General features: G+C 37.7%; 1 protein-coding gene and 1 long non-coding RNA gene across 11 annotated transcripts in view; one reads left to right on the plus strand and one right to left on the minus strand.

Annotated features, from left to right (window-relative positions):
* Nucleotides 1-15824, minus strand: part of DMTF1 (cyclin D binding myb like transcription factor 1) — a 46679-nt gene extending 30855 nt beyond the window's left edge. The window contains exons 1-6 of one of the 10 annotated variants that reach the window (XM_005656701.3): nt 15623-15771; nt 13700-13837; nt 13505-13602; nt 5323-5442; nt 3743-3859; nt 1179-1301 (exon numbers count right to left, since the gene is read on the minus strand). In XM_005656701.3, the coding sequence (XP_005656758.1) occupies nt 1179-1301; nt 3743-3851 (232 nt within the window). In that variant the 5' untranslated portion in view covers nt 3852-3859; nt 5323-5442; nt 13505-13602; nt 13700-13837; nt 15623-15771. Of the gene's footprint in view, nt 1-1178; nt 1302-3742; nt 3860-5322; nt 5443-13504; nt 13838-14560; nt 15591-15622 lie in introns of those variants that run through there. The other 9 variants (XM_013989601.2, XM_005656703.3, XM_005656704.3 and 6 more) reach the window with 9 other exon arrangements.
* The window catches only part of LOC102166910, a 49203-nt gene continuing 37226 nt past the window's right edge, over nt 15843-27819 (plus strand). Inside the window, exon 1 of the long non-coding RNA XR_001304172.2 lies at nt 15843-15959. This is a non-coding gene — a long non-coding RNA (uncharacterized LOC102166910). The remainder of the gene's footprint in view (nt 15960-27819) is intronic.

A 27819-nucleotide genomic window follows, 5' to 3' on the forward strand; every position in this document is an offset into this window, starting at 1 on the left:
AATGATAATCAAATTAGGAAAGAGTTTTAAAAATCATGTGAATCACCATTAGAAGGAAAGATCATTTAATTAGAAGTACTTTGTAAATGCTACAACTAGAAGCAGATGTAATTATTAACATTAATACCATTTTTCAATAAAGTCTCAGAGTAAACTTAGATAATTATGGGTTTTTTTTCCTGCTTAGTTCAATGAGCAATTAACTCCAAATATAGAGTATATATCTACTTATGAAGACATGATTTTCCACAATGAAAACCTACTCTTTATTTTTTACCATTGGATGCTGATGTGATCTTGCTTGATGCTGAGTGTAAAATAAAAGTTCTTGGATATGGCAAGACCCTCCTTTGTGCAAAGTGCCACCGACAGCCTGTGGCCCCAACCCCATTGACAAGGACTAAGATATCTACTCCAGCTATGTAGGGCTACCAAAGGTCAACATGATTCTTATATTTCTAAACAAATCAGAAATATAAGTTAACATTACAGTTGGTGTATTGTAGTCTTTCACCAAGAGAATTCCACCCAAAATACCACACCTCCTTGGAATCCAGTCTACTCTAAAACATCTTGGAATATAAACATTTTAAGAACTTTTTTAGTGAGAATAAATTTATCAGGCTTCTTCTAACTTTCGTTTAGCCATATACCACATGAGAGCATAAACTACAAGAACCAGAATGCCTGGTTATGACCTTATACATCTCTGTGCTTTAGGTTTCTTGTTTATAACTAGGGACAAAAAAAATCTACTCTAGAGCATCCTTTCTCAATGAGGGCAAATGTGCTTCTTGGGAGAGGAGGTGAAAAAACTCTTACTCTTCTTATTAAGCATTGAGATACATACAGTACATTAAAGAAGAGAACAACAGCAGTATATATGTGATATAATTTCATGGGGGAGAGCATGATTATGAAAAAATGTTTAAAAAGATTGGGGGGTCAATTAAAAAAAGTTGAGAAGATTAAATAAGGCAATATATGTAAAATATTTAGAGACATGCCTGGCACATAAATAAGCACTCATTAAGTGTTGGCTAAAAAGAGTTTTGTTTTTTTTAATTAAATAAGAAAAATAATGGGTCCAAGTATACCTTGAAATGCCAATTTAATCTCTTGCAGTCTAAATTTTGATTCAAAAGGAAACTCTATGTTCTTAATACACAGTGACTTACGTGGAAGTGCAACAACTGATATGCAAGGAGTGGAATCATCAATACTTTGATCATCCTCAGAAGACAGACAAAGCCTTTTATGTGGAGGTTCAGTACTATCTTCTGAGTCTATTTCATCAGCTTCTAATAAAACAAAATAAAAAACAAAAATCTCAAAATCTTCAAATCAATAAGGAGATAACTTAATCTTCAACAGGTAATGACTGTAAAACAACTTTCTGATTTGCTAAGTTAACTCAACGAAGTTGCGCAAGTGGGACTCACTGCCCTCTCTACACCTACTGTAGTAGGTAAGCTCTTATTCTTAGGGCAGGGTATTTCAAACAGGTGTTGCTTTTTTAAAACATCACACTTTTGTGCTGTTACTACCTGGCTTTCCAAATATTTCACATGAAAAGACAAAGGTTGGTTATTCAGTTCACTCACAAATATTTACTGAATGCTTGGCCTCTGCTGATTGCAAGACAGACACCCTATCAAGGAGCTCACACTATAGTGGAGGAGACGATTAAACTAACAATTTCAAAATGGTGTAATAAAAACTATGAAGGTGGAATAAAAGGCTGTTATATCAGAAGAGAGGCATTTAACTTAGAATGGAATTGAAGGGAGGTTTCTTAGAAAAGGTGTCTTGAACTTCAAGAAGAAACTGAACCTGGGGAAAACGATAATTAACTGGCAGTAGGAATGATATATACAATAACACTGAGGTATAAAAAGCTTGAAGTATGTTAGGAAAATAAAAATAGTTGTGAACTGCTGGATCACAGACATTCAAAATGTGGTAGAAAAGGAGACCGGAAGGAAAGCTGAGATGATGAAAGGCCTATATGCCAAATGAAGAATCTGAATTATATTTTAAAAGCCATGGGAAACTTAAAAACGAATAAGCAAAAAAACCCTTTCTATAATATTGAGTATCACCACCACTGTCATCAGCAGGTTAAAAGACTAATGGCTAAAAGGCTATCAAGGTGAGAAGTGTGAAGCTGAACTAAGAAAGGGGGACCTGAGACAGAGAGGAAGGAATGGATTCAAGAAATGTAATACCATCACCAAGTCTGCATGATGGAATGAATGTGAGAGATGAGAAATGGATTTATTCCTACCCATGTTTATGATCTAGGACACTGAGTAATGAAATTGAACAGGGTTTGCTAATTTTGTGGAAGAATTCAGTTTGAGACATGTGAAATTTAAGGTGCTTATGGGAAACTCAGAATTCAGAATAAAGAGAGAAGTTTAAATCACTTTAATAGCTAAGTAATAGTTAAAACCACAAATATGAAGTAACTCAGGGATTAAGCATTGAGTGAAAAGAGAAGATGAGAACCTAGGTGGAACAAAAAAGCAAAATAAATATAAATAAGAAATAGAGTAATAACAGGAGTTCCCGTCGTGGCGCAGTGGTTAACGAATCCGACTAGGAACCATGAGGTTGCGGGTTCGGTCCCTGCCCTTGCTCAGTGGGTTGACGATCCGGCGTTGCCGTGAGCTGTGGTGTAGGTTGCAGACGCGGCTCGGATCCTGCGTTGCTGTGGCTCTGGTGTAGGCCGGTGGCCACGGCTCCGATTCGACCCCTAGCCTGGGAACCTCCATATGCCGCAGGAGCGGCCCAAGAAATGGCAAAAAGACAAAAAAAAAAAAAAAAAAAAAAAAAAGAAATAGAGTAATAACAAAACCACAAGCCGCAAGGCTGTGGAATCTTAATTCATTACAGATGATCACATTAAATCCTATTCAAATAGTCGTGTAGAATTTTCTAACACAGGTTCTAGTGAAAAACATGTTCTTCTGTGCTCATTGGCAGGATTACCTCTATTTTCTTTTCTTTTTTTCCTTTTTTTACATTAGATTCGTAATTTTTATTGAGTGGAAGACCCTTAGAGCAATTCAATACACCTAACTCCAAAAGGCTCCACTATCTATGAATTAGTTGGGACTCATCTGCCAAAGTTTAGCTAAAGTGGAGATGCTGGGGATCAAACCCAGGACCTCAAACATGCACAGCATGCTCTACCACTGAGCTATATCCCCACAAGCTTCTACATTTTCTAATGCATAATATGTACTGCTGGCACCAAATGATATCAAAGAGGAGATTTAATATAGTTAATACATCTTTAGGACCTCAACAGATTCTACTTGTAAAAGAGTTATGATATTCATAAAAGTTAAATTTATGGTAAATTTAAAAAATACTCAAAAGTAGGAGTTCCCACTGTGGTGCAGTGGGTTAAGAACCTGACTGCAGTGCCTCAGATTGCTGTGGAGGTGCAGGTTTGATCCCCCGCCTGGCACAGTGGGTTGGGAGGATCCAGCATTGCTGCAGCTATGACAAAAGGTTCAGATTCAGTCCCTGGCCTGGGAACTTCCATATGCTGCAGGTGTGGCCCCAAAAAAATTTTTTTTAAATATAAAAATGAAAATAGGAATTAAGGTTATCCAGGAGAGAACCTCTTTTCCTACCATCCGAGTCTAAACTGTCTGAGTAATTAGGGCCAAAGGATGAAATCCAGAAACTGAAAAAGATTCACAAATTATATGTCAGTAAGTTCTCCTACCATTCTGAGGGCAATGAAGAATGAGGTTCCCGTCTGTGTCCCGAGTCAAGGTCACAGAGTTCACAGTTTCTACTGTTACTGTGTCAGAATCCTCTTCAACTGTGCTCATACTCAAATCTGTACAGAAACAGATTTCAGATTAGGATTTAAAAAATCATTTCCAAATATAAACATAAAGTAGCCCCTCAAACCTCCCCCCAAACCCACCCAATTTGTTTCTGCTTATAGCATTCTTTATGTGAAACTGCAATGATGGTTCAGGTTTCAATACTTGTTCTTCAAAAGTTTATACCCATTATTTGGAATTAGTTGTAATCTCTAAGAATCTGACTGCTATGATTAATTAAAAACCTATAGCACCTACTTTTCTAAGAGATTTTTTTTTTTTTATCACATTCAATGGAATAGAAACTGTTCCAAGCTGTCAAACTGGCAAAAACTCTCACCACTTTGTAGTTATTTTTTATTGGCAACTTTGTTAATCTAGTCAAATAGGTGTTCAACTTCTGATTCTCTAGAAAATCTCCCGAAACTTTTAATCTAAGAATTACTTCTCTAAAATATTTTTTACAAGTACTTAAGCTCAGAGTTCCCACTGTGGCTTAGCAGGTTAAGAACCCAACTAGTATCCATGAGGATGTGGGTTTGATCCCTGGCCTCACTCTGTGGGTTAAGGATCTGGCATTGCCATAAGCTGAGGTGTAGGCTACAGATACAGCTCAGATCCCACATGGCTGTGGCTGTGGCTGTGGTATAGACTGACAGCTGCGGCTCTGATTCAACCTCTAGCCTGGGAACTTCCATATGCCACAAGTGTGGCCCTAAAAAGAAAAAAAAAATGTTTTTTTAAACCAAATACTTATGCTCTATTATTATCTGAACACTAGAAATACTAAGTAATTCTTTCTGCTGTTTTTTTCATAATATTGAACAAATATATACATCCGTCATTGACCAAACTACTTTCCTAACAGATATGGAGCTATTAGGCCTTCTTTGGAAATGGAGAACTGATTTTGCTTAAAGCACCTTTACCTGCTATTTTACACATATATTATTCCCTTTTTGTTCAGACAGAATGAATGATCAGTGTCTTAGTGTACAGTATTTCATGGTTGATGGGGACATGCACTGAATTGTAATCAATGGCCTGGTTGAGGTCTTTGGGCTTACCCTATAATATTCAATGAAGTTCTTGCCTCAATACTCAATTTTGGTTTTGTCTAAATACTTTTTACCAACTAAATAATACAGAGGACATAAGCCTTGATGTGTATTAAATTAATCACTCAAATATTTGTTTTGTTCCTCTATACAAGATTAGTCTGTTCATTTATTTGCCATTTACACAAATGCATTTTCCCTTGGCAGAAAAACTTAAGAACTATTAACATTTACATGGTGAAGATCTAGTGATTCATTCGAGTTTTATTATACAAATTACTGTTTTAAATGGATATCATTCATTTTGCAACAGTAAAGATGCCATCCCAAGTTAAAGATAAATGTAGATCATAATCTAGTTATGAATAAAATTTGCAAATCATGAGGTGAAATCCCTGGGACAAAGGAATGCTTACCTAGAAAACAGATGGATCAGCTATAGCCCTTCCCACAGAATCAAGTCGCTTTCTCTTAGCCACCAGCATCACTTTCATGTTATCCAGATTGTTTCTCACTCATCCTACCTCTGCAACACCCTGAAAAAGTAATAGCATTACACAGTAAGGCTTACTGAGAACAAACAACTGTGTTAGCTGTATGCTGATGATAATCTAGCTTCAAGCCTCTGTGATGTCTCAACTAGAAGAGGAAGGACAACTCCAGAATTCTTCTTTAAGCAGACATTTGGGAAATTAGTCTCTAAAGGTATTCTCCAATGAAGGGTAGAAATGATGAGAGATCCTATACCTACTAAGTTAGTTTATAGGCAGTTTCTCAACCAAAGTTGTCCCTCATCTGGAAGTCCAACTCTCTCAGAAAAAGTATGTTGAACTACTCTAGTCGTTCACTGAACTACAGGCCTGGGTACCTGTAACACGACCTAGAGTGTACCAACCAACGGTATCATAAAATATTGCCAGTAACTATGTTTTTTCTTAGTTAACATCTCTCTTTATATGTGGTACCATATATATCATCTTAAACCACTAAAAATTATAAAATATCTGTTAACAAGTCTGCCTAGGGATCTGTGAGATAAAAAAAAAAATCCTAAAGGCCAGAAAAAATAAATTATAAGCTTGCTTTTGAATGTAATGTGAAACTCAACAAAACCAGAAATACTGATTTTTAAAGATTTCTTTCAGTAGGCTTCTCATCTTCATCCCAAATGATCAACCAAAAATTTAAAAATACAGTAGGATTTGAGGTTCAAGGGGATGTTTCAGCAAAAACCAATGATGAAATCTAATTTTCGCACTATTCTAAATGGAACTCATCTCCAGGATGGGTATCTTTGAGAATTGCTATACATAAGCTAGTCTGCAGTGATACAGCTACAGATCATGCTAGAAAAACATCCAGTTATTACATTTCATGTTCTCATTTCTGAAGCCATTAAAAATGCTTTTAAAAGCCGATTTGTAAAATAATACCTACTGCAGGAGATGGAGAAATGAAATGGTAATGTTCGCTCTCTTTGATGTGTGTGTTTGTGTGTGTATGAGACTATACTGTAGAAGTAATTTTATATCCTGCTTTTTAGAGTTCATTCATATTGAAAAATGTGAAGGTGGAGTTCCCGTCGTGGTGCAGTGGTTAACGAATCCGACTAGAAACCATGAGGTCGCGGGTTCGATCCCTGCCCTTGCTCAGTGGGTTAACGATCCGGCGTCGCTGTGAGCTGTGGTGTAGGTTGCAGACGTGGCTCGGATCCTGCGTTGCTGTGGCTCTGGCATAGGCCAGGGGCTGCAGCTCCGATTCGACCCCTAGCCTGGGAACCTCCATATGCCGCGGGAGCGGCCCAAAGAAATAGCAAAAAAGACAAAAAAAAAAAAAAAAAAAAAGACAAAGAAAAATGTGAAGGAAACCAAGCTAGGTAGGTAACTGAAGTTTTCTGTGTCGTTTAAAACTTACACGGCATAAAAACCATAACATTATCTGATAATTAGCTTATCACTGGACATTTACTTTATTCCCAATTTTTCATTTCTTTAAAATACTGAAATAAACATTCATATACTCTAGTTCCTTAAATAATAGTATTGAAAACTATTAGGTCAAAGAATGTGACAAACTATTAAATCTCACTGCAGTCTATTTTCTAGAAAAGGATATACAAATTTATATTCCAACCACTGAGGTGTTAACTCTGCTCCTGGTAACCTTGCCAATATTTTTACTTAAAAAGAAACAAGCAAAAAACCCCCCCCAAAAAGCAAAAACTAGCAGAACTGCTCACTCAACAAGTGCAAAATGGTTATTGGTTTAGCATTTTATGAATGTTACCTCAGGACCCAAACTAAACTTTAAGAAACTACCTAAAACTTTAAGAAAAAAATAAAGGTGGATCTGAGAAGAGATGGTGAGGTAAAAGTACAAGGAAAAAGAAGTCTGAAATAGCTAAAGTATTTCAGTCTTATTAAAAATTTTAGAGTTGACTTATACAATGTTGTGTTAGTTTCAGGTGTACAGCAGTGATACAGTTATACACACACCCACCCACACACACATTCTTTTTTTTACATGTTCTTCCATTACCGGTCATTACAAGATATTGAGTATAGTCCCCTGTGCTACAGAGTAGGTCCTTGTTGGTTATTTATTTTATATATGGTAGTATGTATATGTTAATCCTAAACTCTTTAATTTATCCCTCTTCTCCTCCCCTTTGGTAACTAAAAATTTGTTTTCTGAGTTTGTGAGCTCATTTGCATCATTTTTTTCAGATCCCACACATAAGCAGTATCATGAGATTTGTGTTTCTGTGTCTGACTTACTTCACAGTACGATAATCTCTAGAGAGAGTATTTCATTCATGACAACCTATATTGGTTAGAAGTGAGCCCATGCAGTATACTAGCTTTAAATAAGGAATCTAGGTTCATTTTTTAAAGTTTTGGTAATTCACGTTAAGAGATAAATAAATGGTTCCATGCTGCTTTGCAAAAAAGCAATTGTGTTCAAATCAACAAATACACATCACATGCCTACTAAGTGCCGGGCACTCTCTAGGCATTAGGATATAGTGGCTACCTTTTTTTTTTTTTTTTTTTTTTTTAACTCCAAGAGATAAGCTCCTGATTCATTTTCCTGGGGTTTCCACCCCTCTTGTAACTACAGTAATATGGTCTGTACTTATTAGTATTTAAGAAACTTGCCTAGCTTTATTTTTAATTTACTTTTTATAGTTTACATGGTTCAAAATTCACAAGGTAAAAGTGGAGTCTACTTTACACTCTAGGTTCCCACTCTCCCAGTCCCCTCCTGGAAGTAAACAATGCTGTTATTTCTCATCTCTTCTTTCAGCTATTTTACACATTTATAAATCAGTATATCCCTCCCTGCTACATATGCTTTTTATAGAAATAGTATCATACTACAAATACTGAACTATACCTTAATGGTGACTTTACACTGCTTCAACAGCACGATGAAAGAAAGATACCACTCACTGCAATTATGTGACTGCAAGCAACAGATTAACAGCAAACCCCATAAGGTAGGACCTGACCTGGCCTGGTGGGAGCGGAATAAAAAAGGCCACTTATGGCAGAGGCTTCTGAGAAAGAGGAAGAGTAGGTGAATTTAAGGCTAGAGAAAGAAGCATGTCCAGCTGGAGGAGGGGCACATCTCACAAAGACTTACAAATCTTGAGACTGTTTAAACAGATAAATATAATTTATATTTTTAAAAGATCACTCAGACTGCAATATGAAGGCACTAAGTCATGGAGACAAGTAGTTGTCCAAAGTATGACTGCCATTTGGAAAAGGTGGCAGAAATCTAAGTAGCCTAAATAGAGGATTTATTTCATAGGCAGCATTGACAGGATTTGCCAAAAGGAGATTAAGAGGGAGAGCTACTTCAAGATGATTCCTAGGTTTTTGGCTTGAAGAGCTGAGTTTGGGGTCACTAAATTATATTTCATTAAATACTTTTTATTACTGTTATTATTAACAAATTAAGGCATAAGGCACCGAAATGAGGATGTCAAATTGCTAGTTGGAAGATGGAATTCAACAGGCAAGGTTTAGACCTACAAATCTGAGTTAGTAGAATTTAAATTTTTTAAAAAATAAGATCACCTAGAGAAGTCTGGAGAAGATAGAGTTCTGGAGAAGTCAAACAATGCACACACAAGGAAAGGAGAAGAACCGGCCAAGAGGAAAATAAGGAATGTTATTTAAGAGGCACAAAGAGTGTTCTTCAAGGAACAGATGAAATAGCTGATTGTGTCAAATAATGCTGAGAGGATAAATGATGAAGGGATTTGACAGAACATTTGTGACCTACTGGAATACAGAGAATTGGAAGTATGGAAGGTAATTCAAAATAGGTCTTTTCTGAGGTGCAGGTTTCAAGGTAAGCAAAGTAAGGAGATTCTCGCCACAGTAGGGTCAAGACAGCTGTTTTTCAAAGAGTGCATCTTTATTCTAATACGACTATTAGAGTAACTGAGAAAATGTTGAATAAATCAAAAGCTGAGTATTTTAGTGCCTTGTATTGTAATCCATTACATATGAAACTATGCTTAACTTCTAATTCTATTGCACATTTGGTTTATCAGGGAAATATATCAAGATCTACAACTCTTAACATCAAATTTCTGGTTCCCTTTGGGCAAACATACATCAACTGATTTAGATCTTTCCTTCATCTCTAAAATGGATTACACCATATGTACTATTCTTTTTAGTCACTAGAAATGAGAACATAAAAGGAAAAAAGTTTTAACAGCCATTTTAACTGATGAAATGGTATTTTGGCATGTTTCTATCATTCGGTGGATAAATACCCTGATAAAATCAAGAAAAGAATACCCAAGGAGTTTCCTGGTGACCTAGCAGTTAAGGATCTGGCATGGAGTTCTCATTGTGGCTCAGTGATAATGAACCTGAGGATGCGGGTTCAATCCCTGGCCACAATCAAGTGGGTTAAGGAGCCAGCATTGCAGTGAGCTGTGGTGTAGGTCACAGACATGGCTTGGATCCAATTTTGCTGTGGCTGTGGTATAGGCCTCCAGCTCCATCTCCAATTTGATCCCTAGAAACTTCCATATGCCACAGGTGCGACCCTTAAAAAAAAAAAAAAGGATCTAGCACTGTCACTGCCATGGCACAGGTCTGGTTCCCTGGCCTGGGAATGTCTAAATGCTGCAGGTGTGGCCAACAACCCCCCGCCCCCGCAAAAATACACGTAAATGTGATGCCAAACACTACAGAGTACTTATACTCACATTTAAATGAGAAATGTATTTGTTTACATTTATGGTTCTCAAGGAACAAAATCATTCTACTCAATGTAGAACCAAAACCCCACTACTCTTAGATCTGTTACACAGAATTTAAAGCATTGAGTCCTTCATGCCACTTCCATTCCAGTCCTGATGTGAGGTTATTATTATTCAATGGATTATCTTAGACTGGTATTTCCATCAAATGAATCTACAAAATTGCCAATTTACCAGGCAATTGTCATAATCTTCTAAAAATTAGATCACACCAAGTGGCATTTTGGGATTTCTTCCCAGTTTTGGGACTGGTTCTGTAGATAAATTTGTACCAGTTCCCAAGCACAGTACAAGTGAGGAAAGGTAGATTCAATCAGGAGAGATGAGAACAGAGCCACCATTTGCTACCCTTTATGCTTAGCGCTATGATTTCACATTGAAAGGAGAGACTACATAGCATGAAAAACATTCAGTATTATACTTTTATTAAGAGGAAATCAAGCATGCTACAGAAAGTACGGCATCCATTTTATTGGATAAGTCAAAGATTGAGAAGCACTAGCTGAGGTGAAGTTTCTGGCATAATTCAGTAAGGGAGTAAGGACCCATTCAGTTTTCAGATGTCTTTTCTCCTTCTCCAATATAAGAAAATTACTCATATTCCTCGTCCCTGTGGCCCTCCAAGTATTTTAGCCATGTATCAACATGCTGAGATCACACTGTCTCACCTTTTATAATTTTTTGCACTTTATGGAGAGCATTTTCTATCATTACTATTCTTCCATAGCATCTCAAATGGATATATAGTATTTCAACTTATCTAACCACTAACCTATTGCTGAACATTTTTGTTGCCAAGGTCTTGATATTATAGTCTCGATGTTGGCCCCCACACCTTAGGTGGTATATAACCAATGCCTTAGGAAATGCTTATAAGATTTGCTTAGTAACAAATAGTGAAGAATTCAAAAGATGTTTTAAAATATTTTTATTTTCCATTCTTAATTGGATAGTCTTTTATTGGTGAGGTCTAAGAGTTTTAACACATTCTGGATAGAAATCCCTTTTCATATATCTGATAGACAAATATTTTCCTTCATTCTTTAGGTTGTCTTCATGTTACTTTTAAAAATTATAGTTGATTTACAATGTTATGTTAGTTTCAGTGAACAGCAAAGTGATTCTGTTCTATAATATATACTTTTCCCTTTTTATGTATTTATTTAAATTTTTATAAGTTTTTATGGCTGTACCCACTATATATTTAAGTTCCCAGCCTAGGGGTCAAATCGGAGCAGCAGCTACCAGCCTACACCACAGGCACACCAGATTCCAGACACATCAGCGACCTACGCTGCAGCTTCAGGGAACGCTGGATCCTTAATCCACTGAGTGAAGCCAGGGATCAAACCCATATCATCAAAGAGATAACATCAGGTTCTTAACCCACTGAGCCAAGGGGGGACCTCCTAAAATAGAATTATCATAGTAGGAGACAGCAGACTCCTACATCCTTAACATGGGTATATAAATGGGTGTCAGAAAACAGACAAGGCCACAGAATAACATCTTGAATATTGATTTTATTAAAGAAAAGAATGGGGACAATTCACACTTGAGGTTGAGTGCTTTGGACTACGCTCCCAGGTCCCTGGGAATTTGTTCTTCTGTGTAACTTTGTGGATAAATTTGAGAAGCAGAGCTATAAACGAACAAAAAGCATACTGAATCAAGGCACCTAACAATAATTCTGGCTTGGTTGAAAGATAACATGACCATAAAACACCAATAAAGACATTAATGGTGCTCATTATAATAGACTTTAACTGTTTAAGATGTTGATTTCAATTACCAATTATTAAAAACAATGTTATTAGAGCAAAAAAATTACTTGGTAGTATGTTTCATTTTGAGGTACAGCATTTCATACCTGGTTTGGCAATACAACCATAGTGCTTATTAAAAAGCAAAAAGGCCATTTCTCACCCAGTGCATGACTTAAGAGCTATATAATATGTATCTGATTACATTTTAAGATTTCATCCATTCAAAACTGAGCCCTTTATGTAAGGCATCATCAGAAGTTCTTTAAAGGGTTCTTTAAAGACTGTAAGTTCTTCATTATAGTCCCCTGATGCACACTGATTTTTAAACTACACTTCCTCAACAGATACTAAAATAAACATAGACACTAAATAAGCCTAATGAATATTTCTTTTGCTGCCTTACACCTGATGGTCAGTCAATGGCCTGATGACACTGCACACAACTAAAATGAGAGCTAGAAAAAAGAAAAAAAAAAAAAAAGGGATAAGGTTAAAACAAACACGCACAGTCACCAAACCAGACCCAAAAAACCACAATTAAATTGCTCATAAAGGGCTGTCATGACAACTTCTTTCTGGTACCCAGTCATGGGATGGGATCTTTCTACAAATTGAAAAAAAAAGACATGATAAATAGGTTCCTTCTTTAAGTTTATCATTTACCTTTACAGAATCAAAACAGAAACAAGATCTACTTCTGATTTCTATTACAAGAATGCTCCTCACAAAAGGAAAAAAAGTGAAGAAATGATATGTAAACAAATGCCATATACATTTGATAACTATCTGTATTTTATATTTAAGGCCCTAGGCAATAAGTGTATCACATTCTTAGGTCATTTCATATCATTTGATGACAGAAAAGGCTTTGAAGCCGAATTCGCAAAAGCATTTAGAATTTCTAAGGAATACTTTCATATGGGGGGAAAGTACTAAAAATGATGGTGGTGAGAGAAAACTACTAAAAAAGAAAACTCCATTTTGAGAAGGCAGGCTAACATCTCTGTGTTAGCCTCTATCTATAATACTAAAACAAGTGGAACTCTTCCTAATCTTTATTGTTTTGATGTCTTTACAACAAAACACACTTCCCAACCCCCTCCTATTTGAATATCTATGTGCCAGGTTGTAAATCCCTAGGGACACTTATTTCACATTATCTTTTCATCCTCACAAGGGTTAACTTAAGCCAATGTACTTAATGAAGCATAAAAAAACCAACTGTTTAAAATAATGAGATGTTATTTTCAGGACATCAAAGTTTATTACAACATTAATAAAAATTAGGGTCTGTAGATGTTGGAGAGTTAAAGTGAGTAGAAAGATGAACATTAGAGAAAGGTAAGGACTAGTTTTGTTCTTTTTATTTCACTGTTAACTGGTAATATTTACCTAATCTTACAAATATACTTCTCTCTCCCTACTGTGGGGTAAATGAGATTAAATTGTGTCCAACTAACAAAAAAAAAAAAAAAAAAAGAAGCCTGTGAAAACAAGAGAGCTTTAAAAAGGAAAGGAAGAAGACTAAAAGAGGGCACCTACCTTTCATTTCCCAGCCATGCTCTGCCTTCAAAGCTCAAATCCTAACCAACACTCTTTTGTGATTGCTTCCCCTCAAAATACTTCTAAAACCTGAATACCTAGAGAAAAATGTTTATATAGCATATATTTATTCATATTAACTGCTCAAAGGATGGACTTAAAGTTCTATGTAAGTACGCAATGCCCAGTACTTACTGATTAACTGTTGATGAAGACAGGGCAATAGCATTTTGGCTCCACCATCTAGCTCAAATGCAATCAAATAAAGATTCACGCAGAATATGCAGGTTCTAGATCAGTCCCAAAAAGCATATTTTGGGGTGAGCCTATCAACTAAAATAGTAAAAAAAAAAAAAAAAAATTAGCTTGTTTGGTGGCACATAAAAGTACTAGTATATGGGAGTTAAAATATAAAGATTATCATGAAACACGAAATATATTTATTTTCTTAAATAACAGGTAATTTTTTTTCCCAGGAAGGATCAAGCTAGTATTTGTCCCTTGTGAATGAAGGGAAAAATCTTTATTCTCATACCAGATTTTACTCTACAGCCTGACAATTTCTGCAACACTAAGGAATGTAAACCTTAATTTATTCTAAACCTTAACTACTAAATCTCAACCTAACAAACATAATCTTACTACCACTACACCATCAGAGCAAAAAGCTGTTCTTGGTGTATTATTACCATAGTCTAAATATTTAAGGGGTAGTAAATTACTAAATAAGTGAATAATAAATGCAGTAATAATAAGTTATTTGAAACATAAATTTAAAATCAGCTCAAAGGAAAAAAATCTGAAGTAACGAAAGAAACTGAAAATCTTTCACTGAAAAATAGTTTTTCTGTTGATAAAACTTTCAACACAAAGGAAGAATTAAACTACAGCTTAAAAGCTATAAACGGTTGTCTTTCACGAATTCAAAATAAAGGCAAAAATCAGTAAAAGATAAAATAGTTCCAAATGGTGTTGTTCTAAGCGTAACATACTGAATATTAGACAGTAATCCTACAGAACACGCATTTTGTTAAATAGCCCAAAGAGAAGCCTCACCTACTGTCGGAAAGAAGATACACGAAGATGAATCAAGTTACGAGAAAAGCAACCACACATTGATCAATCAGGGAAAGAAAGTCCTGACCTATATTTCAGAGATTTATCACCTCTCCTTATCTACATCCAACTGTTTTTATTACAAAAACACATGCTGTATCATTCAACTGCAGAGAACGGCACTTGGCCACTTTTATTTTCAAATCTATGTTGTAGTTTCCCTGAAAAGATTCTCAAACTCTATTTTAAAGGATGAAGAAGATTAAAACAAAAAAAAATTTTCTTTGGAACTAGGCAAAATACAATTCCTAGTTTGCAATCGCATTTTCCTGGTTTCTGCCGGGTTAGGTCTGTCTCCCAGCACTCCAGCCCGTCTTTCCCTTCAAAAAGAGACTCAGGCTGACAGAGAAGGTTTGTCCGGCAACAACGATCCCCTCGGCCTGGGCCACGAATAAGTGAGCGAGAGTGAACCTCAAAAAAATGGGAGTAGAGTCGAAGACGCAAACAAGGTAAAAGGGAAAAAAACCGGGTGGAGTAGGGCGAGACCCGCCCCAACTCTCTCCATTCCATCCAAGCCCACTTCTCCTTCACTGGGTGATATAATTAAACCGAAAAGCTAACGAAAATATTAAAATTAAACAAGAACCCTTCGAGAAAGCAAGGAGAGCTTCCTAATCTCCGCCATCCCAGGCCCGAGTCTCTAGCCTAAGCTCTCGGCCCACCCCACCCCCAGGGGTCCCGGCGCCATTTAGCTCCTCCGAAGCCGCCGCCATTTTCCGCCCCCGCCGATTGCTAGCTGTGGCTCGGCGGCCGCTCGCTACCCTGCTCTGTAGCCCACGCCACCGCCGCAGGCCCGGCCCCGAGAGGGAGGCCCTGGCCTGAGCGTGCGGGACGGCAGCTTCAGCGTCACGAAGGCCCATCTCCGACCCCGCCCGCGGTGCCCCGACGCCGGCAGCTGGCGCCGGCCGGCGGGAGCAGGCGGGAAGCAAGGGGGCCGGACAGGCTCCACTGGGCGGAGCGGCCCTAGCGGCGGTTGGGACCTGAAGGTTCCATCGCACTTACTTCCTGTTTTGGGTCCGGGCACTTTGGAAGAACCAGGATGGAGGCTCCAAAAAATACCAGGATGGAGGAAGCAGCCACGGGCAAGAGTGGCTGCAGCTGGAGTGAGCGAGCGCTACGAGCCACCGGAAACGGAGCTACGGCCGCGCCACTCCCCCAGCCCCCGCACGCTCCCCCGCCCGGCCTCCTCTCTCTAGGGGCGGCTCTGCGCGCCTGACGCTTACGTCACTTCCGGCCAAGTTGGAGCGCGAAAAAGATTCCTGGTCATTGGAGCTTCAGTCCCCGTCTGAATGGGATTTGTTTATGGTCTGCTGTTTTCCTCTTCTCTTAGGAAATCTCGGTACTGATCATGCCGTTGCTAATACTATGAAGGAGAGCCTTTTTGGGCGCAACTGTGGTCGTCCTAGCTCAGGGCCGGTTGGGTCCCGCCAGCTGATTTTCTTTATTACCTTGGGGCTCTTGGCTGAGGGAGCCGCGGTGTGGAACGTCTTTCGAGCCGGGTCTGAGTGCAGATAGAAGCTAAGAATTGTGTGTCTGGGTTTTCTCACTTGGTCAGCCTTGCTGTAGGCGCGTAGACGTGTTACCTATTGGTCATGTGATGCAATTCTGGGTGAAATGTATCTTCTCTGAGCTTAGGAAGATGCTATTTTGTAGCGCACGGCAGGCCTTGTAAAGCACTGCTTTTTTGCTCTGGCTGCGCTTCAGTTACCTGGAGAGCTTTCCAGGCAAAACCGATACTCGGCCCCACCCCTAGGGAGTTTTTAAGCCTCCGGAGAACCCCTGCAAAGATTTTTGTTTTGAAAGAGTTCGGAAGGTTTAGTGGTCAGAACCCTGTTACAACTCTTTATGATTCTGACCTCAGTTTACTTGTTTTTAAACGTGGTTTATTTTACGCTGCTTCTCTTTCGCTACTGGGATGTCAGGAGTTTAAAAATTACAGTTGACACATGTTCTTGCATCCTACAACTGTGTGTAGGCTCACAATACATTGTCGCAATGGGAATGAATTCAGCATCAGTCGTAAAGGTCAAAAGAAGGCAACATGGGAATATGCACATCTTGGATGTTAATAATGCCTAGTGATTTCCTCTGTTTTGGCTTTTTTAAAAAAATTGTGTTATGCAACCTTGATTTCTTTCGAATTCAAAATGTAGCTGACTTTGTGGAAGTGACATTAATTCATCGAAGAAAGGGGAAGACAAGCAAACGGCACAATATTTGTTTAGATTTTAAGCCGAATGTATATAGTTTTCACCAGTAGTACATATTACCTGTTCTTCGGGGTAATTTTCTCACTGATAAATGTTGCATTTCACAAAAAGGAATGTAAAATGAGATAACATCGCACACCATTTAGAATAGCCAAAATTCACAACACTCACTGCACCAAGTGCAGATGAGGCTGTGGAACAATAGGAACTCTCATTCGTTGATAAAGGGACTGCACAATGGCATGGACACTTTGGAAGACAGTTTGCTGGTTTCTTCTAGAAGCAAGCATATTCTTGCCATATGATCCATTAATTGCTCCTTGATATTCGCCCCAAATAGTTGAAACCTTACTTCCATGTAAAAACCTGCACACATATTTATAGAAACTTCATTATAATTGCTAAAACTTAGAAGCAACCAAGGTGTGTATCTATTACTAAATGGATAAACTGTGATACATCCATACAATGTAATATTCAGTGGTAAAAAGAAGTGAGCCGTCATTGAGCCATGAAAAGACAGGGAGGACCCTTAAATGCATACAACTAAGAGAAAGGACTTAATCAGAAAAGGTACATTCTGAATTATTTCAACTGACATTCTGGAAAGGGCAAAACTATGGAGAGAGTAAGAAAAAACAAAAACAACAACAACAACAAAACAAAATTAAAAAACAGTAGTTGCCAGAGTCTGAGGCCAGAGGAAGAGAAATAGGTGGAGCATAGAGGATTTTTAAAGACAGCAAGAAACAATTTTGCATAATGCTGTAAAGATGATACAAGGCATACATTTATTGAAACCCATAGACTGTACGACATGGACAGTAAACTAATATGACCTATAGACTGGTTGTCAGTGATGTGTCACTGTTGGTTCCTCATTTGCAGTAAATGTACCACTCTGGTAGGGGATGCTGATGACAGGGAAGGCTATGCATGTGTAGGGCAAGGGATTTATAGGCATTTGTTAGTTATGATTAACTTTGTTGGACTCCGGGTTTTTTATAACACTTTCATGAACCCCATCAGCAACAGAATATTGATGAAATGACCTTTCTTTTATAAAAAGTTGATATGTTAATATAAAAGTGTTTCAAATACCTAGAGGCATGTTCTCTTGTTTCATGATTGTGTCATGTCCTGGATGTCATGATTCAGAAAAAGAGACGTTTGCAAGGATTTTTGTCCAAAGTAAATGAAAAATATAATTACTGAGTAGTCTTTTCATTCTACACAATCTGAGTCCTATCAATACAGCTGATGGGTATACATTGGAAAGTCTTCCAGAATTCCTAAGAGCTGATGGGTATTCCTGTGCTAACAGAAGAATGAGCAAGTTGTTCTTAGTTAAGCTCACACATCAGAATCTTCCAAGCCCTCTCCTGTTTCAGATGGTACTCCTTCTCACAACCTCTCTCCCGCCTCCCTTATGTGTCAATGTCTCGGTGTCCCTACATTTCTTTTAATTTCTCAGCCTGTTTACCACCACTTCATACCTCCTTCACTTTCTTGCCTTTTGCAGTAGATCTTTACTGAACGCTGTTAATTGGACATTAACAAAAATTGGTTCCTCTTCCAGTTAGGAGAATGGAGAAGTCAGACTTCATATTCTTTTAGCAAGTGAAGATAGAAATTTCCATTCTGTCCTTGAAATATTTGTGGGCAAAACAAAATAGAAAGCATTAAGTTACTCTACTAAATTGGGAGACTGTGTGAACATAGATTCAAATACCTGTCCCTTTATAATCTGGCATAGAAGGAAGAGGGATAATATATTGGTTAAACTCATCAATAATTGCCAATTTACTAAGTTCTAAAAAGGATATAAATAAGGTGCTCTGAAAGTGAACTTTACATACAGAGTTCAGAGCAGGTCTTCCTGAGAATACATGTGAGTAGGGACTGGAAAGGTGATAGGAAATCACCAGAGCAGGCGGTGGGAGGTGGGACAACATTTATCCAACTAGTGTGGAAAAGAGTGTATTTGTAGAAAGCAACTGGCCTGTAATGTTTATAAAATGGCGAGAGTACAGGGCTGGTAAGCGGTAGGCTCAGTCTTTGGCAGATGTTGAGTTTAAACATATTCCTCTGAGGCTGGAGCTTGGCACATTCCCAGAGGTGGCAGGATGATTTGCCACCTCTGCCTTGTCTTATAGTTTCAGTTAGCTTAGCAGATACTTAAATGTTTACTGAGTTCAAAGGTAATTAACCTTCTTAAACCAGAAGGTCAGAAACCTAACCATTTCTATTCTTTGACAGGAGGGATCGCCTTTTTTCAGATAAGGCCATTACTGGGGCGACTCTAGAATAAAACAAATGTCACTTTTTTTTTTTTTTTTTTGGCCACCCGAGGCACGTGGAGTTCCCAGCCAGGGATCAGATCTGAGCCCTAATTGTGACCTAAGCCACAGCTGTGGCAATGCTGGATCCTTAACCCGCTGTGCCAGGGATTAAACCTGTGTCTCAGTGCTCCCAAGACACTACTGATCGCATTGTGCCACAGCGGGAACTCCACAAGTGTTACCTTTTATTATTACTCTAGTAGAAGGAGGTTTTTTGAGCAAGATGTCAAATGTTCTGTGCTACTCTAAATTTTATTACCGGAATCTTGTCCAGCTAGAAGCAATTTTTAAGGATAGGAGTGTTGCATTTTAACCAGCAGATGTCCCTATTGTTCAGCAAGTTTTTGTTTTGTTTTGTTTTTTATTTTGTTTTGTTTTGTTTTGTTTTCATTTCCAGACCAGTAGTTTCAACAGTAGATGGGAATTCTGTGGCTTGGACTTGTCAGTGATAAGCTAGGGTAGACAAATGACAAGCCTCAACAGTAATAAAAGCAGAGGGATTATTATTTGAGATTCAAATGTGAAAGGCCTTCTAGCATTTAATGACTTGTCATTGATTAATCCCCTTCTCTTTTATTCATTGCCCAGAATATGCAGTGACAGAGAAAGAAACAAGGAACCTGTGCAAGCTTTATAGCTTTCAGGAGTGTGCACGTTTGTGACACACCCATTCCTTTGTGTCATTCAGCAGACCTTAGCAATTGTGTGCTTTGTGCTGGGCACCCTGTTAGACACAGGGAATGTGGTGGAGATCAAGAGATACCAGGTCTCTGCCCTCAAGGAACATATATTCCAGTGGAGGAGCTTCCATTATAATAGTTTTTTTTCATGAATCTGTATAAAACTAAATTATTGCCACTGCCCATGGAACTTGCTAATGATTAACAATTTATGAGAGATTAAGACAAAATATAAATCAAATCACTTGGTATTGTCAGATTAATCTAAATTGCAAATATTAGGAAAGATGGGCCATTAGTCCATTTTGCTTAGTCAAAGCACTTTGAAAAATAATCTGGCAAATATATCTGCTCAAAAATGTCAGATATTATTATTTGTCTTTACCCATCATAACAACAAAGAATGACAAGCAGGAAAAGAACATTGTTATTTGACTGTGGAATAGAATTTTTTTGGGCAACAATTCTATTTCAGTGAAGAGGCCTGGAATTTAAAATTTTTTCATATATTAAGATTTATATTGAAATAGCTAATAGGTGATCTATTTCTAGGTAGCTTTTAAAATTATTTTAAACTGTTACAAAATGGCAGTCTATTGCTGAAAGGTATGGAAAGGGACAAGTTCCATTGTTTAAAATTTTTTATTTCTCTAAAACTCCTTCTTGGAAATTGGCCTGTTTACATATTTCTGGGCAGTGCTTTTAGCACTAGAGAAAGTGATATGGCTTCTTTCTTGAGAGTTTACTGGATTCCCTTACTTAAGGTATCACTCGATATCCTTAATATACAGGCAACATAGACATATAGACACATGCAAACCAAAGTTTTTTCTTGACCTGAAATTGTTAGAGGTAAAATCTGAAACTCAGCACAAAACACTGCTTTTCAAGAAAGCTGTTCCTCCCTCCAAATTATCTGAAGTATCAACCTAGGTTTATAATACCTACCTTATTTCCTACCTTTGTTATAACAACTGCACCTTAAGTGGGCAGACCTGTTGAAGACAAGTAATATGTAATTCTTAATTTAATGAAATTGGGAGTAACAGAGTTAGGAAAGCAGAGTTTCTATGGGCCATCTGTTCATACTTAAGATTATTATTATTATATATAATCATATAATTATAGTCATTGAAGCAGTATTATATTTACGTCAGCAAAACTTGGCTAAGAAAGATGTGGGGCTCTAGCAGAGTATTGCTCATGTCCTTCTCTTCTGTCTGTTTTTGTTTCTTACCAGAAGTTTACATTTATGCTGAATTTTGTTGTGTTGGTTTAATGTGGTATAGCAAGACATAAGTCTATTGGTATAGCCATTGTCTGGAGGTGAAACTCCTTTCCCTATTTCCATTATAATTGAATAAGCTCATTTTTGTTGGACAGGAGCCCAGTTTCACACAATGCTAGTCTTTTCTTTCTTTTCCATTGCCAAAGAGCCATCTGCTAAGGAATCATTCTCTATTGAAAGCACTCTTCATCGTCATGAGCCTGTAATAAATTTTCACAAGAGTCTCCTCTGAGAAGGAACCCATGCTGCTTTACTATTGTAGACTAATTGCAGGAAAAATCTATGCTACAACAGTGTCTCACATATAATGTTATTAATAACATTATTGTTATTTGAAAAGGTCATAATAGGTATAGTATAAACAATCTGTGTCTTACAATGGGTAAAAATGAAAATAAATCTGAAGCCTTCTGCTTTTAGGCCTTTCCTACTCTCGCTTTACTGCAACTATGCATTTATAAAGTAATAAATTGAAGAAAGGATTTAGGAATTATATTTCCCTAGGATAGGTAACTTATAACTGATGGTAGGACGCAATAAGTGACCAGGGTTTTCCTACCATTTCCGTTTTCATTTGGTAGTAAGGTCTGATATTATTAGATATTTTATTTTGATTAAATTTAAAGTAGGAATCAAAAGGCTTAATTTACTTCTTTTTATTGCTGTTTAAACAAATGCAAGGTGAAATTCAATCCTAGTGAACTTTTTTAAAGTCATAGATTATACACTATAGGTTTTCAATTAATATATCTGTCATTTCCTTAGTAACAAACTTTCAGAGACTTCCTCAGAGTCTCATAGTTATTCATCCTACACCTCTGTCAACAAAGACCTTCACAAAGACTTTTAAGCATTAACTTCCCCAACAGACTGCCACCCCACCCCAGCCAGTGCTCATGTGCTCATCCTACACCAGCCACAGCAATGCCATATCCAAGTGACCTCCACCACAGCTCAGGGCAATGCTGGATCCTTATCCCAGTGCTTGAGGCCAGGGATTGAACCCACAACCTCATTGTTCCTTGTCGGATTCATTACCACTGCGCCACCATGGGAACTCCCCTTCTTTTGATTTCATCTCCTTCCCAGGACTGTGCTTATTCCTTCTATGTCCTCAACAAGTATAGTCTGTTTTCTGCCCCCAACATGCCTCTGAAGGTCGTTAATGACCTCCACGTTGCTGAATCTTACGAAAGTATTCTATTATCATTTAACTTAATTTTTCGTGACATTGGTTCCCAAAATGATCACATCTTTCTTCTTTGAATATTTTTTTTTTTTGCTTAACTTTGAGATACAATACTCTGGAATTCCTCCTGCCTCTCTAAATGCTTGTTGGCCTGGCTTTTAAATTTTAGAATTCTTTATGGTGACCCTCTTGGCCTACATCCCTTCCTTACTTTGTCTTCTTTCTAAGTGATATCATCCACTCCAGTGGCGTCAGTTGCTCGCTGTACACTGATGACTCCTAAAATTAGAACTTTGTCCATCTGTTATTCAGATGCCCTGTTGGATGTGGTATTTGGCTTAAATATGGAAAGGGTAAAATGTGCCAGGTTGCATTTTTCTATAGCTGGCTGCAACAGTACTGCCCATCTAACTTGCTCTTCATTCAATACAATTTGACACTCCTCCCATCAAGAGGTGGAGGTATATGACTCCTCTCCTTGAAACTGGACAGGTTTTATGGCTATTTTTAACCAACAAAGTATGCAGGAAGTGGTCCTTATGTGACTTTTGAATATAGTTCATAAAAGCCCTCTCAGCCAACAAGTAAGCAGCAATGGTATACACAGTCCAGCTACCATCCTAAGAGAAAGCCCAAACTAGCCCATTCAGAAAAACCCTATGGAGGAGTACTGAGAAGGTAAAAAAGAAGGATGATGGTGAGCCCTTAGCTGCTCCAGCATCCCCTCCAAATCACTTACCTATTTCTGCATAACAAATTAATTACCCTAAAAATGTAGTGGCTTAAAACAGCAAGTCTTTATCTCACAGTTTCTGTGGATCAGGAATTCAGAAGTGGCTTAGCTGGGTGATTTTCTCATGAAGGGACTCTTATGAAGTTGCTATCAAGATGTCACTTGGGGCTTTGGTCATCTGAAGGCTTGACTGAGACTAGAAGACCTAATCTCAAGATAGCTCACTCACATGCTGTTGGCAAGAGGTTTCATTCTGACTATTGGCTGGAGGCCTCAATTCCTACCAAGTGGGTCTTTCCAAGCACATGGCCAGTGGCTTCCTCAAGAGCAAGTGATCTAAGAGTGAGAGCAAGGAGAAAGCTGCAGTGCCTTTAATGTCCTAGTTTCAGAGTTTACACATTTGTCACTTCTGTTTTATTCTGTTCATCAGAAGTGATTCACTAAGGCAAACTCACACTCAAAGACATACAGATTGGGCTTCACCTCCTGAAGGAATTTGTGGGCATCCTCCATCCATTATTACAGCTCCCACCATTATTTGGCTGCAAAAGTCTGAGACACCTACAAGCTGCAATTGCTTGTCCCAGTCTTTCCTAAAATTCTGAGCCGCAAAGACTGTGAGCAATATTATGATTATTGCTGTTTGAAGCCACTGCATTTGAGAGTAATTTTTTTTTTTTTTTAGCACCAGCTAACCAGAATATGAAGTCTTTTTGATAAAACCCTGAAAAGCCAGAAAGTACTCCCTTCTTCTTTGGGATCCCCACAGGCTAATCTAGGGTTTCTATTTTTTTCTTATCCTCTAACCTAGAATTTTGACTCCAAAAAAAAGTGTCATATAGGCAGCCCTTCTCAGGTACCTATTTCATTTCCTTGTGATTGAGAAAACTGCTCTTATATCATCAGCATTCTCCCCATGCTCTGGTTCATGATATAAACTCTAATCTAGGTGGTCTAGGCCCTTAGCATTTTGTTTTGTTTTGTTTTGTTTTGTTTTTATGACATACGAAAGTTCCTGGGCTGCAGCAACACCGAATCTTTTAACCCACTGAGCCAGGCCGGGGATTAAATTCATACCTTCTCAGCAACATATAACACTGCAGTCAGATTCCTAACCCACTGCACCACAGTGGAAACTCACCTTAGTTTTTAAATGAAAGGATTTAGAACCCCCAATCCCTTTTTTTTTTCTCGATAGTTCCTGGTTCTTAAAGATTGCAGGTTCTGGATTTCAATATTGTCTCATATAAATTTTTTAAAAAATCCATTCAAAAGTTTAATTTACTTCTTTGCTCTAGCCTATGTGTATGTTCTTCCTCTGAGGCAGTGCATAGAAAACTATCAGTGCTGCCCCTATAAAAGTGAGGTAAGGATAATAGGGACATGACAGTGCAGGAAGAAATAGCAACCCATTAATAGCTCATAGATTTGATTATCCTAAAGGAATAATTAACATATAGTGTTTATATTAGGTGGTATTTGATTTTACATAATTAATAAAAGTTGGCACTAAGTACGCATACAGGTTATAGTTCATTATCTATCTATCTATTTATTTGTGGTAGATTTTAAAATTTTCAAGATATGAAATGGATACCCAGGACTGGAATTCCAGTTTACAAAATTGTATCATAGGAAATGTAGCTTGAAGGAAACATGTACCTGGAAATTACCAGTGTTTTTAGGAGGCAAGCACCTCAGCAAAGTGCATTCCAAAGACTACAGAAATGCCCCTGAGTCTCCAAAGGCTGGAAGTGGAGTATCTACCAGAGTCCTTTCTAGTGACGAGGCAATAAGACAGTGGTGAGAGGGCACAGAAGCGGTAATAGGGCACAATTCAGAGATGTTGAGCCCTCTCACAGAAGATAAAGGATTAAAAAGATTAGAATTTTGATGATCTTATATGTTATAAGCTGGAAATTTTTGTTACATGTTACTTTCAACATATTTTAAAATGTTACTGATGCGAGCACTTACAAGCCAAGACATGTGCAGAAAAGGAATGTTGAGTGTCAGAGATATTCCCACATTTAGTATATTACTAATAATATGAAATATGCACAGAAATTACCTGAATTCTACCTGTTAGTAATTAGTAACTTAGAGGTTACCTGAATATCTGGGCAGAAAACTGAAGTTTCTGCCAGTAGCTCAAAGAGGGTGGAGTCATGTTCGAGTTTCCTAGTTAAGCAGACATTGCCAACTTCTGTTCTCCCGCAGAAGGGCAGGACTAACTTGTTCCACAAGAAATTGCTTTGAAAAGGGACTTCTTGTATTGTACCTGGTTAACATCTGGAAAATGACACATGGAAGTTCACATTAGGGCTTCCTCATGACTCTTGCTTTATGGTTATTTGGTTCTAAAGAAACTTTTTCCATGAGAGCTTCCACTGGTGAGGAGGCCTATTCAGCAATGAATTATTTTGTTATCAAGCATGTTGCAATCTGTCAGAAGTGCAGTTGTCCATCTGCCGTGTCATTTCCATGACATTACAAACTATAGTCCATTTGGACTCTTTGGGATAGACAGCAATTGGCTAGTTCATCCTCTTTCCTGTACTGATGTCTCAGTGTCAGTACACAAAATGTGATTGACTGAGAAGAAATTTAGGTGAAATTCTTAAAATCTGTGATGGCTTCATTTAGCCTACATTTCTGTTAAGAAAGTGATTCATACTTCATGTCTATTTTCAGTAGCTAAAACTAACACTATGTTAAGCCTAATTAAAAGCTCTCTCAAATTGCTAACTTTATAGCTGCTATAAGTAGCATAATTAGGAACTCTACACTGATTTTTTAAAAAAGAAACCATGTTTTTTTCAACCATGCTTAATCCTGCTCCTGGTGCCCTTATTTGTTTAAAAGCTGTGGACGTTAAAAGGATATGTGATGCTTCCAGCTTTTTTCTTCTTTCTCAAGATTACATTGGCTATTTAGGGTCTTTTGTGGTCCTACACAAATTGTAGGATTACTTGTTTTAATTGTATGAAAAATGCTGTGAGTATTTTGATAGGAATTATATTAAATCTGTAGATTGCTTTGTGTAGTATGGTTGTTTTAACACTATTAATTGTTCCAATCCATGAGCACAGTATATTTTGCCATTTGTGTCATCTTTTTTCTTTTCCTTCCTTCCTTCCTTTCTTCCTTCCTTCCCTTCCCTTCCCTTTCATTCCTTTCCTTTCTTTTCCCTTCCCTTTCTTTCCTTCTTGCCACGCCTGTGGCATATGGAAGTTCCTAGGCCAGGGCTCAGTTGGAACTGTAGCTGAGGCCTGTAACACAGCCACAGCAATACCAGATCCAAGCCACATTTCTGACTCAAACTGCAACTTGCAGTAATGCTGGATCCTTAACCCATTGAGCAAGGCCAGGGATCAAACCCACATCCTCATGGACATTGTCAGGTTCTTAACCTGCTCAGCCACAACAGGAGCTCCTTTGTGTCATCTTTAACTTTAACAGTTGCCTTATAGTTTTCAGAGTAAGGTCTTTTGTCTCCTTGATTAAAGTAACTCTTAGATATTTTATTCTTTTTGATGCTATTGTAGATGGGTTTTCTTAATTTCTCTTCTTGATAATCTGTTATTAGTGTACAGAAATGTAACAGATTTCTGTGTATTAATTTTGTCTCCTGCAACTTTATTGAACTCATTTGTTAGTTCTAATAGTTATTTTGGTGGAGTCTTTAAGATTTTCTATATATAGTATCATGTCATCTGCAAATAGTGATAGTTTTACTTCTTCCTTCATTTCAAGCTGTACTACAAATCTATAGTAATCAAAACAATATGGTACTGGCGCAAAAACACACATGTGGATCAATGACAGAATAGAGTCCAGAAATAAACCCACATTTATATGGTCAATTAATCTATGACAAAGGAGGCAAGAAAAGACAATGGGGAAAAGTCTTTTTAATAAACCGTGTTGTAAAAGTTGGACAACTACATGCAAAAGAATGAAATTAGGCTGCTTTCTTTCACCATATACAAAAATAAACTCAAAATGAATTAAAGACTTAAATGTAAGTCCTGAAACCATAAAACTCCTAGACAAAAACATGGGCAGGATGTTCTCAGACATTGGTCCTAGCAACTTTTTTTTGGGGGGGTGGTCTGTCTCCTCATGCAAAAATAACAAAAGCAAAATAAACAAATGGAAATATGTCAAACTACAAAGCTTTTGTACAGTGAAGGAAGCAAAAAGAAATGGCAACCCACCAGATAGGAAGAGGTACTCACTGATTATGTATTGCTTCATGAGAGACATAAACTTCTATCTTCTTTTTCTTTCTTTCTTTTTTTTCTTTTTGGGCCTTGCTCTTGGCATATGAAAGTTTGAGGGCCAGGGATCAGATCTAAGCTGTACCGGTACCACAGCAAGGGCAACACCGGGTCCTTAACTCTCTGTGCTACAGTGGGAATTTCCTCTATCTTCTTAATCTTTTTGTATTTGGGGTTTCTGTTTCTGCAGCTGAATCTATATGCTCATCCATACATTGCCTTCAGGCTCTCACCCTTCCCACCAAGGCATTTCTTAAGCTGTTTCTAAGAAGAACTCTGAAGAATCAAATTTTCTTCCCACTTAATATTTATGTATTAAACTTTCTGTAGAAGAGGAAGATGAGGGACATTTCCTTAAATAGAGATGTGAGAGTAAAGGTACTTTAAGTGGAGGGAAATTTCATGAGATAATTTTCAGGAAAGTGCAAAATATTTCTAGGGAATAAAACCCCTGCATTAGGGGAATTCTGGAAA

The sequence above is a fragment of the Sus scrofa genome, chromosome 9, assembly GCF_000003025.6.
Source record: "Sus scrofa isolate TJ Tabasco breed Duroc chromosome 9, Sscrofa11.1, whole genome shotgun sequence".
Taxonomy (NCBI): domain Eukaryota; kingdom Metazoa; phylum Chordata; class Mammalia; order Artiodactyla; family Suidae; genus Sus; species Sus scrofa.